The 16,869-nt window shown below is 35.8% G+C and overlaps 1 protein-coding gene across 3 annotated transcripts in view; it reads left to right on the top strand.

Moving 5' to 3' along the window:
* Positions 1–16,869, top strand: part of Pli (Pellino) — a 62,782-nt gene that overhangs the window by 20,400 nt on the left and 25,513 nt on the right. For all 3 annotated transcript variants that reach the window (XM_053758048.2, XM_053758050.1, XM_053758049.1), the window contains exon 3: positions 5,907–6,138. In XM_053758048.2, coding sequence (XP_053614023.1) covers positions 5,907–6,138 — 232 coding nt within the window. The remainder of the gene's footprint in view (positions 1–5,906; positions 6,139–16,869) is intronic.

Raw genomic sequence — 16,869 nt, 5'->3', positions numbered from 1 at the left:
AGGCTAAATTATAGTTTCTAAATCTAACTCAGTAATCTAAGTAATAATTACTTAGGTATGTGATGACCAAAATTATAATTTCTAGATGTAAAATATTTATTCCGAAAATCACTCTTGTAATATGTAAAAACCCATTATTCTTTAAATTTGCCTATTAATGGAAGCAAAGTCTGTTTGTGGTCAGTACTACGACCACAAATCTCCAAATTGATGCGTTCGTTTTACTGAAATGAAAAACGTGAAACTTTCCTTAGACTAAAACAAATGAACAAATAAAACCAAATATATAAAGGGTGTACTAAATACCTATCTATATGTATATATACTATGAGGAAACATTTACTTTTTTAATGTAACGGGTAGGCGAGACTACAAAGCCACCTTCCTGATCTCATTAGACATTTAAAAATAAAGAAATAGAACGCATGTAGCGTTGCGACGATGAAGACATTTATTAGTTGGTTTATCGTCATTTTACAGCCCATGTTGTGCAAGTAATGTGTTTGAGATCGAGGCACAGGATTGGCGACGAGGAAGCACCGCCCGTCTGCTCCAAACATCTAAATGTGGAACAGAGGCTATTCTTCTACTTTTCGAGTCGAAATAGGAAATAAAGTATTAGGAAGAAATTGCCTTGTCATTCATTGGTCTCATTCAGGTCTTCTATGGAGCAGAAGAAGACACAGTTTGAGCAAGACAGCAGTTGAGTTGAGACATGGATTGAACCACTCCACCAGTCACACAGAGCAGTCGAGAAGCGTTGTTTAACTCAGTTTAAGAGGCTATTTGATATAGTTACTGAATGCCAAGTGCCAACTAACATTGTTCTGACTTCTATTGCAATGACATAAAAGACTATAAATGCCAGACGCTGGTGGTTATGTTAAGTCAGGTGCCTTTATGAGAAGGAACAAATAAACAGACACACTACTTATCAGTATAATGATGCAAAACTTATTTGATACGCTTATTTAAATTTAAATGTGATTTAAAAAATATGATTGGATTGTCATCTAAATTGGAAATTGCAAAATGTATTGCTAATGATTTCTGTTGGGGTTGACAACAAAAATGAGAATTACGTTAGCGTTTTCCTAACTCCGTAAACAATTCTAATTATCCTACGGGTTAAAATATAATCTATTGGGAAATTGCTTGAAATAAATGGAATGGAGGATTGCTACAGCGATGATAAAGGAATGATGGACAGACGAAGTGATTAGGTTTGAATGATATTTTAGAAGAGAACTTATGTAGAATTACCATTCCAAGGTTATGCGGCAATCTGTTCACACTATTATTGCAAATAAATGTCGCTTGATAAACTATAGTTAAATTTAAAGAATTCCACACTTTTAACAAACGCTGTAAGGTAGTTGATCTTTTGAAAATCTCTGACTACAAGAGAATATTTTTCATTTTGTGTTGAGAAAATTACAGGAGGCTTGTGCTCAAGAGTAAGATATAATATCTAAGAAACATTACATCCATGTCATTCCTCTCTCATACTCGATACATCAACGTGCGTCAAAACAAGATAGGTCGAGGGGAGACGCTAATGCAAGGCATACATCGTCTTATAATCCATCGTAAGTAGATTACGTTACGTAGACTGCGTTAAGCCTCCACCGTCTAACTAGTTTCTAGTGCACAATTATCTGTAAATTAACATTTGTACTTCAGCAATTCGCGATGAACGCATTAGTACAGTAAAATAAAGTGTACTGTATTAGCAAGTCTTTAGTAAATATGTTTACTAAAGACTTGCTAATACTATACATATCTATATACTATAATCGGTATTATATACTATGGTATATAATACCGATGTAATAATAGTTTTGTTACAATGTGATCTAGTGTCGGAACTCCATCCCACTCTAAATTACAAAGGAAACTTATGTTACAATAAAATCAACAGCTAGTTCTTTCAGCTTTGGTTCACTTTGTTGACCGTGTCTGTGTGCTTGTAGTTATGGCTATAAGAGGTAGTTAAACAGTGTTAAAACAAAGTTAAACAAGTCATGTCGAGAGGAGTTTGTGTGATAAAAATCCTGAGTTTTAATGAACAAGGAATACTTGCAGCTATTTCTCAAATGTATTTACAAATAGTTAGAATCCATCTACTCTTTAGATCTACGATGTTAGGTGATAGGTTATGGCTAAGCATTTGTGTATCAATCCCTTCGTTCCCACGTACATTTTTTGCCTTCGTTACCACGTCGTAGTTGTGCAATATTTTTATTTATCATATTATTTTCGGCCTACATTATTATTATATTTCCTTTAAACATATTCTCATTTTTTATTATGTTTTAACCTTTATTTGGATCATAATAAATCTTTTTACGAGCAAGAAATTCCGCGACAGTTGACGGAACATGACAACGAAATTGGAAAGTAAATAATTTACGCACTTGAGCCTCCCAAGTGCGTATACATAAGAAATGAAGCTTAGTTATGATTTGTTTATTTATACCGTGTATGTCATCGATCCAACGTTGTCAAGGCTTCTGCCACAGAATGAAAAATGCTACAGATAGGTCGTAACTGTTTTAGCACACCGTGGATGTGACCGTAAAGTTTATCACATACTTGCCCAGTCTACCATTCAAACACAATATTATTTTGTTCATATCTACGATATATGTCTATGATTTAAATTCTGAACCCAGAGGATTCATATTTTTCAAGAGAGAACGGGTCAGCGGATTATGTGCGGTGTGCACAATCTAAAACATATACTGGGACAGTCGTGCCATTATTATATGTCATTTTGACAATTGTCAAAATTGTCATACGAATACATTTTGTTCATATGATAGGCGAGGTAGAATAAATCCAAAGCACTAAATTTCACAGAAGTTAAACGTTTTGTAGAATACTAAGCGGGCTCAGTTGCAAAACCAAGCATAATGTCGCTCTTCTATTTGCTCCATAATTTGAGCTACTACCCTCTGCAGCTGTTCGTAATGCAAGGGCTTAATTCAATTACTGGAATATTAATGTCCTTACCGCTTATATCACTTCCCAAATATTGAATTCTTAATTTCATTCGACGTACGAGTATTCCGGCATTCGCCGCATACGAAACCCATGAATAAACTGTATTTTTTTTATTTATGCGTAGTTTTACACTAGCCTGAGAAGTAAAGTATACATGTGACGTATTTTAAAATGTTTAACAACGTTCGTCAGCAGAGATTACCTGTCCTAGAAAGATCTTCTTGATCTTTTCTCACTTATTGGGTAATCACAGTTCGTAAGTTCCTTCCACTTCGTTCTGTCGCTTGAAGCTAAATAAATAAATCAATCAATAAAATCAAATATCCACAATATCACACAAATTTAGTTAGTCCCAAAGTAAGTTAGAGACTTGTGTTATGGGAGATTAATATATTTTTTTAAATTTTTTATTAAATATAATGTAATGGAATAATATCAAAAAGCAGTGATAGCTAAGCCTTCTAAAAATAAACTAATCTCTTTATCTGAATTGCACATATCTTTTCATCTGCGCTCAACCATATACAGTGCACACAGACATATATTACATTGTATGTACATGTACGATCTACATACGAATGCATTGTTTGCTTTGTCCAAACAGTACACATATTGTGCTTATTGCGCCCGCCTGTCTGTATTGATACACGCACAATGGTACTTTTACCCAATTTATCACTTTTATTACCACCGCCCACTATTCCTCCGGGGACGTTATCGTATTTGAACCTCGAACCGTCCGTCTTAATTGATTTCTTGTGCAGCGAACTATAATTGCCACTCTGTTTCGCAAAAATGTAAACAGTCGCAGGACTAATAAGTCCAGATTTCGAGCAAAATGAAATTAAAAATTTTACTATACAACCTTGATGACAACTAGAAATGCAGATAGTGATGACAATTTAGTCTTGTCTTTTAGTCTATTGTAACAGTCAATAAAGAGAAAGGGCTACATTGGAAACCTTTCTTAGGCAGAAAAAACTTTCCGCGAATGGAACTTCACTCTGTTCCAGAAGCTTTATTCTATCATTAAGGCTGATTCTCTTAGATATCTCTTAAAATTACCCTTCTGTCCTTTTAATGTTCATTGCCACATATACTCGTAATTTCCATCGCTCAGCCGTAATTACAAAAGTCTGACCGCAGGTCATTGTTTTGTTTTTCTGTTCTGTTTACTGCACGGAATTCACATAAATCAATTATCACCAATGCAATTAAACGTCCCACCAACCGAGATCATGCAGTTTATACGCAGCAAATACGTTGAGATATTATTTTGTAGATTTATCGTTTATCTTCTCATTAGGATTAAATGTAACAAGTGAAAGAACTAAATGGAAATAGTTAACTTCCCCACTTCCCATAAGTATCTGAGAAAAAGGTAAAGAAGAAGAGGAGGGATGGAACAGATCAACGATATTATAAAATTCAGGCATATGTCATAGAAGCGTAAGACAATTCGCGCTTATGTTTAAAAAATGACAAGTTATTATGTCACATACGAGCGCAACGATAAGTTATACAATAGCTAAGATTATAACAAAGGTTGCACTTGTGCGGCTTCTCAGGCTGTCAACATTGTCTGATTTCTTGCGCGTAATACAATTATGATGAGTTTTAATTAACTGTCAGTGAATTACGCGTAGTTATTTGTTGTTTTATTTCCTTTTAAACTGACCAAGAAGAGCTGCAATAAAGGGCAATGACAATATAACAATTGCAAAACACGTTAGAACAATAATTGGACGTTGCAGACGGATGCAAGGAACTTGGTAGATAACGCACCACGAAGGAAGTTCCCCTGCTGTATGTGAAATTATCAACAGATCGGCCACGTTGTTGTCAGCGACTATAGCGTCGCGTCTGAGGATCTTTGACGGCTTGTTATCGTTTGATACTCATTATCGGAGTTATAATGACCATTTCTGTATTTTCTACGTCTAAATAGATAATTATCTCGTGTGCAGCATCTCGTGCTAGTCTTCCGAAGTCAATATCGGTGTGAAATCAATGCTACGCCATCTCTTATTGTTGGCCTTTTCTCACGGAAGCGGACCTTTACCATCGACGCCTACTGAATTATATTTCTAAGTTTGTTTGTCACATTAATTTATTTTAACGAGAATTGTACGCAAACGGATATTAAAAATGCCGGACATTTAATCAGTGTTTCATTGTTTTGGTGAAAGTCTAAATAGTTCGATTTTTTCCTCTAATGTAAAATTTCATCGAACACTAACCGCATACCGCGCGATATGATATATTAAACAAGAAACTATTATGCTTATATTTATTTATTTTCATTAATTTTGTTATCCACATTCCTCGAACTCGTTAGAAAAATAACTGGAGGGTATGTTACTCTTGAGTAAAACAGTCTTTGTTTTTTGACAAAACATTATCTTTCCCCGGGACATACATCTCAATTTCCTCTGTTCTGCCCGAGGGGAGCACAATTCGAGTTGAATCAATCGCCGTGTTGTATAAATAAATTTTCAGCGATATTTGAATTTTGTTCAAGCAAATTTTTTACTGCGTTCATGAAAATTTTATCACGACGCGAGTTTGTATTTGTATGACGAAGGTACATTGACGTCAATATTTTTAAACAAAATTATTTTATCTAGCTACCTAACTAGCTACGTAACTTCAGATGTCAATGACATACTTACAACAACACAATTACATATATCGAGAATGTTTTTTGTTATTCTCAATAACTTTTTTGATTTATACATTGCAAACATTTTTTTCGGACTCCTTTGACTCGATATTTTGACGCAGTTTTAATTTTTACCCAAAGTCATCAATTGCTATTATAAATCGGGATTTATTGTTTATATTTACGAAGGTAATTTGTCTATTTAAAAATGTATTAAAACAATCGGATGTTTTAACAGCTACAACGGTTCACTGCCCGCTGGCGAACGCGGCCGGCGACGCAGCAAGTTCGTGCTGTATCGGCGGCCCGTGGCCAACGGCGTGCGTCGTTCCAAGCACTATGTGGTCAAGACCCCGCACAGCAGCAAGGCCATCCTCGACGCCAGCCAGCACTCCATCTCCTACACCCTCAACCGCAACCAGGCCGTCATTGTCGAGTACACGGAAGATCCGGACACAGATATGTTTCAGGTTAGTCTTACGCATTCATTTTAGTATGTCCTGCTTGAATTATTTCGATGTTGTAATTTCAGGCATGTTTCGGCTAAGTTCTGTCTAATGTTCTGTCAAACGAAAATACAAAATCTTATAAGCATTTATCTACAATCTACATGGGAATATTTTAGAAAACCCACAGTTGATCGCTAGATTTGTAATAACAGGAAGAAGCATTAGAAGAGGTTTAAATAGAACCACGTGACTTCGACGATATCTCAAATATGTTTGCAAACAATGCAATAAACACGGCTGAAGTTTCCGCAAACACAAACTCCATTTAGCACGGGGCTTTAAATGAGTATTATTCTATGATATGCGATGTGTCACTTAAGTTATTACTAAGGTTAATCAACTGTACAGGGGTCGGGTGTTCCCTTATTCTGAAGAAGCAACTCATTAAAGCTGTGGGTTTCACTCAAGTGATTTATCTCAAGTGGTTTAGGTAAATATTTTTTTCGTGGAATTGATCTTTGAACACAAAAACGTTCTGAACAAGCTGTTTTTTCATGGGTGATTGCACTTTAACCTTGTTCTGTTATCTGCAGTTCAAGTGGAATTTTAATCAGTTCAATGATGCATGAGCCTACTGAATTTCCACTTGAGCTTCTAGTATCACAGCAAATTTTGATGACTTACTGTTCTTTAATATCCCTTACGTTTTTATATATTTTTGCTATTAGCACATTATTATTTTATTTAATTGTAGGTTAACTAGATGGCGGGACGATTTAGACAGGTTTCGGCGTGGTTGGCAACTAATGGCTCAGTACAGAGACCTTTGGAAGACACAAGGGGAGGCCTTTGCCCAGCAATGGGACACAAAATACAGGCTATAAAAAAAATTGTAGTTTGTAATTGCTTAACACTATTATCTCCTAGGCTTTATGGTTGTCCGCTATTATGGGTAGCAATTGACCTCGGCATGAACAGATGAACAGATGAGTGCTTTGCGGAGTCAAACGTGATCCACCTTGTAATATTGTGTCAAATAATTTTGATAATAAATTATTTAGTTGTGACTGTGACAAGATTCGTCATTTGATATCTATGCTTTGGAAACAAAACTGAGTACGTGACAAAATGGTTGTTCTCAACAAGATTTATTCTCGATGTTGTCCTTCATTGGTATGTTGATGGTAGCCTGGTTTTTCCACAGAATTATGAGTGCGATGTTCGCATATTACTCTTAGTATGATACGTTAAGGTTGTAGGTACGTTATCTCAGTATGGTTGCAACATCATGAATATACCTAGGTTTCGAAATTGTATCACATACATGTTCACACACATGTTCCCAGTGGGATGCTTATCAGGCGCCTGACGGCCTCTGTTTGTAGTACAAAGCTCTTGAATACTACATTCGTTGACATTTGTTAGACGACAATGAATATGACAAATTTATAGCAAACAAATTTTAACTAATGTAAATGATGAGAGCAACCATTGAAAAAAATGTTTTGTAAATATCTCGCTGAATGAGTAATCTGTTTTTTACTAACTTGCGTTACCGCGAGACGAGACCTTTATCTAATGTTGCGAAGGCGTCAGATCAAATTGTAAATAACTCGTATTTTCGCCGAAATCAACAAATATTTGAACTAGATTTTATTTTTGCAGAAACGCGTTGGTTTTGTGCCAGGAATGAATGCTCTTGTGTTGGTTAATGGAATCATCAGAATGTTGAAATAATTTTCTTCAATAACAATCCCATAGGGAAGTAAATATGTTTCACTGACCATGTCATGTACGAAAACAGAAATTTACGCCATTTACCAAGTATATTTTGCTTTTTCTAACGCTTTCTTCTTTATGTCACGTTTACCCAAACGTGACATAAAGCGGGTCGTCCAAAATATAAACAAATGGGTAATAGGATTTTTATATCATGGTTAATCGGACACTCAGCTAACCTATTCGTTCCACGGTTATTTGTTTTTCCAGTCCCATTGCTTACACAAATGAGCACAATGTGCGATTCTTGCTGCTTCGCTTTTCATGTGTTTAAGCCTAGTTTTATGTTTATTATTTTTCTGTGTACAGTCAACACCCGAAGTAAAAATATAACTCAATTTTGTGCCTTTTTGCGTTGCATTAAGTTCACAGTTATGAACTGGCGTCTGGTGTAGTTGATTGTACGCTGCGGTTTGTTTACGCATCGCCGGGTGTCCTGGCGCGGTATCTAATCAACACATGGGTTAGTGCCCCCCCAGTGAGACAATGCGTTGGTCCCGGTCCCTTCACCGTGCACTGTCACAATCGTGACGACCCTAAAGATACGAGCAAATAAACACCTCTATCATTTATCTGTTTTTCTATACTGTTATCTGCGTTACTATTGCTTATTCTGTATCTGTGTCATGGGTTGATGCACTGAATTCGGAAACTCGTGGGACGCAACGACATGATTTACGATGAATATCAATGAGGGCGAAATTACACTGTCGGCTGTTAAATCTTCCGGCAATTCGTTTTGGTGCTTCATTGTCCAGATGATGCAATATCATCACTTTTGTTATTGGATACTTTAATTCTTGTTTATTACTGTATCATCTTGTCAAAAAATTATTGCCCCATGACCCATACGATACCCATTTTTATCAATATCTGAAGCACTGTGGTTCAATTCTGCCTGGCCAATGAGAATTCAAAACTTGTATTTGACTTTCGCTGCACTCCATACAACTCTACTACTTCTCTACTTTTGTCCCCCAGTCGCGTGTTAAGTTACAGGACATTGTTCCTTAATGAGTACGTGGTCACGTGGTTTAATTCCTATGGGGCGGTGAAGTTCGTTGCCGCGGTCGACGCTCCACACTAGTACATTCAACTGCATATCAAGTTACCGCGAAAGTATCTTATGCGGCGGTAATAGCGCCTATTTGCAATGTGTGCGTGAATTTGTATAGGTTGATGATGTTAACTGTACATCCTGTTAGACGTCGGCGTCGATTCATTGTTACCACGACCACAAGTTCAACTACTTATACCAGTATCATCGTGAATAAACACACAAATAAATATTTATTTGTGCTAATGACACGTTTCATTTGCATATACGACGGAAGCGACCATCGTAGCTCTGGCAACGTCATTGTTTATCCGAAATACGAAACGAATAAGGCCGAACTTGATAAGGGAAAATGCCGGAAATAAGTACATTTTTAACATTTCACCTCTCTTTTACTTGGTTACTGTTATTAAGTAACCAAGCAAGTAATTTGGAACTGTAAATAAGTAATAATATATATCACTGGCCGTTTTCGGTTATACTGATTGGCAAATTAATCTTCGCGATTTAGTACAAGGCTTCGTTGTTGTGGTCTCAAATGGATATCATATCATATTTTTGCTCTAAATATTCTAGTGCAGTGGGAACATGTTAATAAATATGTGACGATTCGATGATATATATGAATGTTAACGTTATTAAAACATTTCTTCGGATTTTTTTTAAATTTTATATTTAGTCAATGACGAAAAGTTCCTTCTATATGTACTCTTTTTTCTTTTTCAATTCATTTAACCATTACCGAATATTGTATCATAGTAGTGTTTCCATCCTTTGTGTGTACATTGAATACCTACTGCTCTCATCTCTGGGCCACCGGATTCTCAACTCCGTCCATTTGACCACATTCAGAGAGCTGCTCGGCTTATCGGCAACTCCAGTCTCTGACCGTTACTCTCATGTATTTAGTAGGGATGTGGCGTCCTTCTGCATCTTCTACCGCATCTATAATAGAGAGTGTTCTCAGGAGATATTCGACCTTGTGCCAGCCTCTGAGTTCCACAGCCGTACCACTCGCCGTAAGGAGAAAAGAAAAAACCCCATGATCTTGACGGTTGGCGCTCAACTATACTCGTACGTTTTTCACGTAACTTCTTTCTGCGCTGTACTAAACTTTTTCAAAAAGTCGGCAACGCGCCGGTGACATTGAGTTATCGATGCGAAGTGTTTGCTTACCATCAGGCAACCCGCATGCTAGTTTGCTCATTATACTATAAAAAAATCTTGAAATATCATTTCGAGGACATATAAAGTATGTCTTTATCCAATGAAAAATATAGCACTAACTAAGCAGCACCATATTCTACAGAAATATTTACTATCAGCGAAAAATACATCACTCATCTTCTTTATACTTTTTGTTTTCGAATTATTTAAGGACAAAATAATAAAATGCTTTTCTATCAAACGGTAATTTTTGCTTTGTATGTAAATCTGAATTGTTTAAATTGTAATTTTGAACTATAAACCCAAAACGCAAACTATACCTACGGCTTGAACGTCTTCGAAGTTAAAGGACCTGGGTCGGTATTAGAATATTGCGATGTTGTTTTATAAGGTCTTCTATTTGTGCTGAGATTTATTATGAGGATCTTTTGTTATAATAATACATGAGGTGATTACTGCACTTCTTTATAAGGAGGAAATTGTGATTCTGGTCTTCTGGTTTAGGATTTTAATAACAGTGAAGACTATTCACAAAATTTCCTGCCAAGTAATATAATAATCCATTTCCACGGCATGGTAATTGGTATTCTGTACATAGTAACTCAAAATCAGCAATTTTCATAACAACATTACTATTACAGTGTAAACCCAACATGAACAAGGCCATACATAAAAAAATCTAATTGCAATTTTCGTTAGGTAAAGCCACGTAAGCAAGAAAGGTTATAAACGTACTATCGCAGAAGTCGCTATGTTATTTATTACTAACCCAAACTACTAACTATCGAAACGGTGCCAATAACGTAGTGACCTCATGAAATATCCAGTCGAATAGACCGTATGATGTCTACAATCTGATAGAATTGATGAACGACCGACCGCCTCCGCATCAACCAGCGAAGATTTGACCCGCTGACCCTTAATAAGCTATTATTAAATTGAATAACACATAATAAGCAATTTTATGGAGTGTCAGTACAGTGGCAGTGCATGTTTGAACGAATTTTCGATAAACAACAAAGAAGTCTTATCTATGACTATTATATCTCTTAGTTTTCTATTACCCTTTGTTCTATTATCTCGGTGTTCTTACTCGGTGAGTGACCGAAGAATTGCCTTACAATATACTATTAAAGTGAGGGAAGCGCCTCTTGATAGCCTAGTTTTAAATACTATTACGATAAAGTAAATCTATAATGACTGGTTGCGTCCCGGGGCAGTATTCGCTCGTGCGAATATCGGGGTAAAAGGGAGTATCCATGTCACTCAGGAATAATGTAGTTTCATGTGAAAGAATTTTGGAAATCCGTTGATAATTCCGAAGATTACCACCGACACACAAACTTATAAACACTTCTTCTTTATAATATTAGTATAGAAATGTAGATAGACGACAAGAACGACGTGCAGTTTATTATTTCTAATGTTATTACACAATTTTTCTAACTTAGCCCAAGAATTCAGTCACCCAAGTCGGCCAAGTCTAGCTGGATTATTAGATCTTCTTACTTTCCTTCCTAAACTTGCCTGAAAGTTTGTATTAGTTCTAGACTAGGGCTTGTTTTCCTATAATAACTTAATGCTGACATAGGTTTTGTTGTTTACTTATACTTTCTACAGTTTCTACAATGACTGAACTTAATTTATTTATATATAACGCTAAAAAGTTTTTGCCCTCGGCGAAAACTATTTTTATACAAACTTTCACCCCCATTATAGTCATTCGGGAGTTGATTTGTGAAAAAAAAGTTGAGATAAAAAGTGAAATGCAAACCCGCACTTCGCTCTTAGAAAGCACATTTCACGTGCGGTCCTTTACAGCTTTGACGAAATTTGAGAGATATAATCATTGTATATTGGTTCAATGAAATGGTATAATCATTGTATAAATGTTATTTCTGGCTTCACTTTAATATTTGGCGCGTTAACAATATGTACTGGAGTGGCATCCATTTTGCAATATGCATTTGATTCGCCTGTTCCGGCTTACTGTAAAGAGTTGCCAACGTAGAAACTTCTCGAGGTTATGAATTACAGCACTTACATGGCTTGCTTTTATTGATTCCTTTAAAGAAATCTAATTTTCACTGTTTGCGTCAACGGCATTGCGGTTTTTATTTCAACCAAGCATTGCACCAGCATTTTTATGCGCCATAATATTCTGTTAGTTAATTTTAATTTTATTTTAACAAGTTTAAGCGTGGTTGGCAAACGGCTCAAAATAGAGACTTTTGGAAGACAAAACGTGAAGCCTTTGCCCAGCAGTAAGACATAAAACAGCCTATAAAAAATTGTTCCTTTTTCAACATGATATTGACGTTTGCCTTTGTGTTAGAAAGAATCAATGTTAAAAACCGGAATACAATTGAAGTTAAAAAATATAGCATGCGGTCTATCTCAATTTGTAAGTATAATCTGATTCGTGCCTATCTAGTACTTATTTCAATATCAACGTAACAAATTCAATTTAGTCTAATAGTTCAACAATGACGAGTAATTTTATTGAAACACTTTCATTCCATCTTGGATTATTATTGTGTGACGTAATTTTGCTTTGTCATTAGATGATTGTGTATTTCGTTTGAATCTCAGTGACTCAGACAGAATGTCGATCTATTGCAGTGTTTATTACTAGAACATGCTTAGATCAGATTTATGTATAGAATTAATTTAGCCAATTTTTGGCAAGACATGTTTTTTACTTGTTCTCGTTGTCAAATGCCATCGCCACGCTTACAATAAGATGGATTTAATGTAAAGTTAATACCTGTAACTTTTGGATGAATGTTTAGGTAATTAACCTACGTCGATTTGTTTTTTTTTTTCAAACCAAAATATCGGTATCTTGTTCGATATAGTTTCAAGGTTTGTCATTGTGTTATATCAATTAGATCTTTATATTTTGAAAGCGACGCCCACAATGGCAGTTTTGGTTTTGTTATTGTTAGTCTACATTCCATCATATCATGAAATTATGTGACTGACGCATCGCCCACGTGGACTTCAAGATAGAATCACAACTGCACAAAGACTAGGCTATTAAATCAAAGTAGAACATTCTTGAAAGTACACTCTATTGGAATTAAAAAGATTTATTTCAAGGTTTTGTTCCAACACTCGGCAACGTTCTATTTTTCTTCCTCTTTCAAGAAGTTGAGTGGCTCTTGGCTATGGATGGTTCCAATGCGTTAGCGGTTGCAACATGACGTCACGGATGACCCGGCCCATATGTCGCAAGGGGAGGGGGTAGGGCGTGACGTCAGAGCAGTGGGGGTAGACGGCGTGGTCGGGCCAAGGCCGTCACCAAGCCGACCAGCGCGCAACACCCGCCGCAATCGATAATATGATCTGCGGATGCCGATTCGATTGTATTGATCCTCAAATCGATCATCGGCTTATGTTGAGAAAAGTGCATATGTTATACACAAAATTCCAGGTCAACATTAGCTCTATTCTATTCTATATAACAATTTCTATCTCGAGAGACCAGATATGGCCGGTAATAGTTTGTATGACAACTATATAGTGAAACAGCTAGAATACAAATAGTAATCATTATAAACTAGGTCATCAGGTCAAATTTGTAAGGATATGAAAGTTTTTATGTTTGTGAGTGTGTTTGTTAATTAATCCCATAAAATTTACTGAACAGATTTTGATGAATGGGCCCCAGGGCGCGGCTGGCGTAAAATATAATCGTAACTTCTCTAAAATTGCCATTCAAGCAAATATCGGATAATTTATGGCTGTAAATGCAATAGCAACAGTGACCACAACAAATAATATCTTCTCCCAAAATAGTACATCAGTGATATTTTTGTGCAGTATTATGGTATGAATAAATGCTCATATCCTCAATGTCTTCATGCTATATTTGAATAACTGTAGCAAGATAAATAGATAAAAAGCAAAAGTGGTCTAACTTTCGCTAGCAATCTTGTACGAGCGTCCAGCAACCTTCAATTCGAGCAAGATCACGAGTGAAACTGGTTCCAGCCCAGGCTCACCATAGGCATGTCAGTTAAATATACAGTCAACAGCAGATTAAGATATCTAAAATCATTACAACCACGGCAAGTTGTCATTTTTGGAAGCTGTCGTTTGAGGATGTTATCGTTTTTGGAAGACACCATTTTACGAAGTTGTCATTCTCGGCCCGAGATTTCATAGTGATCGAATCGGTTAACTTGGCTTGCGGTTTACTGTACCTTTACTGTAGTATATGTCTTTAGAGCTCTTGGCTTACTTTGTTAGTTTGTAATCTTTAGATGCAATAAAAAAACAGATTTTAGATATATTTGATATTTTTATTATATTTGCATGTAGACTTCGATCTCCTTTCTCCCACTTTGTACACCTGGGTGCAGCTGGGTCTGGTGCTAAACAAATTAGACCAAAATAGAATCAATTCACCTAGGTGTTATGTGTCCGAGGTGAAATGGGGAGGCTAAAATTTCCTTTACACCTAGGTGCACAATAATATATAGTTAAAAATTAGCTAATCAAGCAAGTAGACAACACAATCAAATCTACTTCTAGCCAGTCTAATGCTTTTAGTCGGTATACGTGGTACGGCGTAAATGAAGTTTTGCTTTATTCAGCCTTAGCGCGACTCTGGCTTGGCTTGCTTCCAACGAGCGAACTCTTGGTGAAAGTTGGATCTGAAAATCTTTACTAGCATTCCCTAATAGATTGCAAATTAGGAATTTGTGTAGTGATATTGAGCTATTGCTACATAAAGCACAGGGTGTCGATTCTGCTAGCAAAATCAGGCATTTAAATAATGATGATTAATGTATATTCGTGTATATACTATTAAAATAAATCTTAATCAATGATTTTTCAATATGTTGTGGAATCGACACAGCACTCCCACACATTGCGCGTTGTGTGTTCGTGCAAAATTTATAAGCAACTAAGCAAGCCTACAAATAACCGAACACGAAACACGAGTTCATTAATGCCTAAGGCGGAATAAAATTATAAGGTTAAAATAAAATTTGCCAGCTTTTGTTCTGATACAACTGTTTGAAAGTGTAATAATAAACAAAAGGTTCATTTTGCTCTGAAATTAATTTATGTCTAACAACTTGGGTACACAATTTGGACTGTTTCAGACTTGTGAACAATGTAGACAGATTTTAACAATATATAAACTTTAATTTCCGAGCTTTCCAAAAGATTTATCAAGGGTTTGTGTTGGGTTAGTATAGAAATTTGATTTCAACAAATATTGACTAGATTCTACCTACATTACAAAACCTAGGAACATCAAGCCAAAATATTCTACAAATCAAACTACAATTAAATGTGAACTAAAAAGTACGTAAGACACGTAATCAATATCATTGACCAATTAAAAAGACATTATATTATCGTGTTCTGTTGATGTATTACTTTTGTATATTTCACTGTTTCCTGCGGCTCTTCAACTAGTTGTAGATACTTACTCAATGGATGTATGGACTTTTTTTATGATGTGTAATATGCTATTCCAAACTACGCTGCAAATGTGAACAGGATTAGATTCGTAGGAATATAATTATCGGGATCATTTTTGGCCTTATTTGGTTAGAGTCCAGAGATAAGACGAGAGGGGTGGATTAGGGGCGGGAATTGCGCCGAGACGGTTCATCGGACCTTGGAGTTCTGTTGAAACACGAACTTCGGGTTATTATTTTGCGTCTAGACTTGATTGTTATTGATATCGTAGATCTTTTGCAACTTTTGGTTGCAACTCAGCGTATTAAAACTGATAATGGTATTTAAAATTGAATATGTATCGTTGAATAAAATAGTATTTTTGGTTTGTTGTACTTTCGCGTCTAAATTCATCAATGGATTGATAGGATTTTTTAAAACTATAAAGTATTTAATAAGTTCTTAAAGAACTTATAGATACTTTTTAGTACTTATAGTAGTGTCTGACCGCAAAATCCGGTTCTTAAGCGAAACTGAGGTTTGAGCCACAGGAAAAATCTTGGCGTTCGTTCTTAGTTTTGTCTCGCGAAAAACAAGAAGAGTGGAAAATTAAAAGGCAATCGGAATAAATAATTTACAAAAGTGTATTTAATCAATTCATGTGCCGCCTTCCGCGAAACCACATCCGGAAAAGGTGTGTCGCCAACATTTAAATCGAATTTATACGTGTTGTTTGTATTTTTGCCCACACTCGTCTGCCGATAAAATGCTATGAGAATGAAATCCGATGCTGCTGATTATTATTATAATTTTTTATTATATACCTGAAATGAAATGTGTAATTTTGAACGTAATAACATTTACAAACTCCGGGGTTTCTCATTATGTAAAATGAGTATTATTGTATTTAATTAATGATTCATCATTATGGAAATGGGAACTCGTTCTATAATTTACAAGATGCATACTAACTTATTAATGAATTTAAATATGTATTATATTGCTGGTGTAGACGTAATGTAGTTGGACCCAACATATTCGCGGTACGTATTCTATTATAACAGAACCGTAGTGATCTGACCTCCTTGCAGCTCGAGTTACTATTACCAACATATTTTGTACATTTAGCACATCAAGCTATCAAAATTAATTGCAAATAGATACGTCGCTATTATCGCTTTATAGAGACCGGTGCAGGGTAACTTGACGTGCGGCTGACTGTACTTCATTAAAATCTCCAGTGTTTTCTGTAATCGATACCCAAATTCAAAATGTTGGATTATCTCCTTCCATTGTTCATTATTTTTAAACAATTGTATGTTATTTAC

This window comes from Plodia interpunctella, chromosome 17 (genome assembly GCF_027563975.2).
Source record: "Plodia interpunctella isolate USDA-ARS_2022_Savannah chromosome 17, ilPloInte3.2, whole genome shotgun sequence".
In the NCBI taxonomy this organism is placed as follows: domain Eukaryota; kingdom Metazoa; phylum Arthropoda; class Insecta; order Lepidoptera; family Pyralidae; genus Plodia; species Plodia interpunctella.
This window is presented reverse-complemented; position numbering and strand designations above follow the sequence as displayed.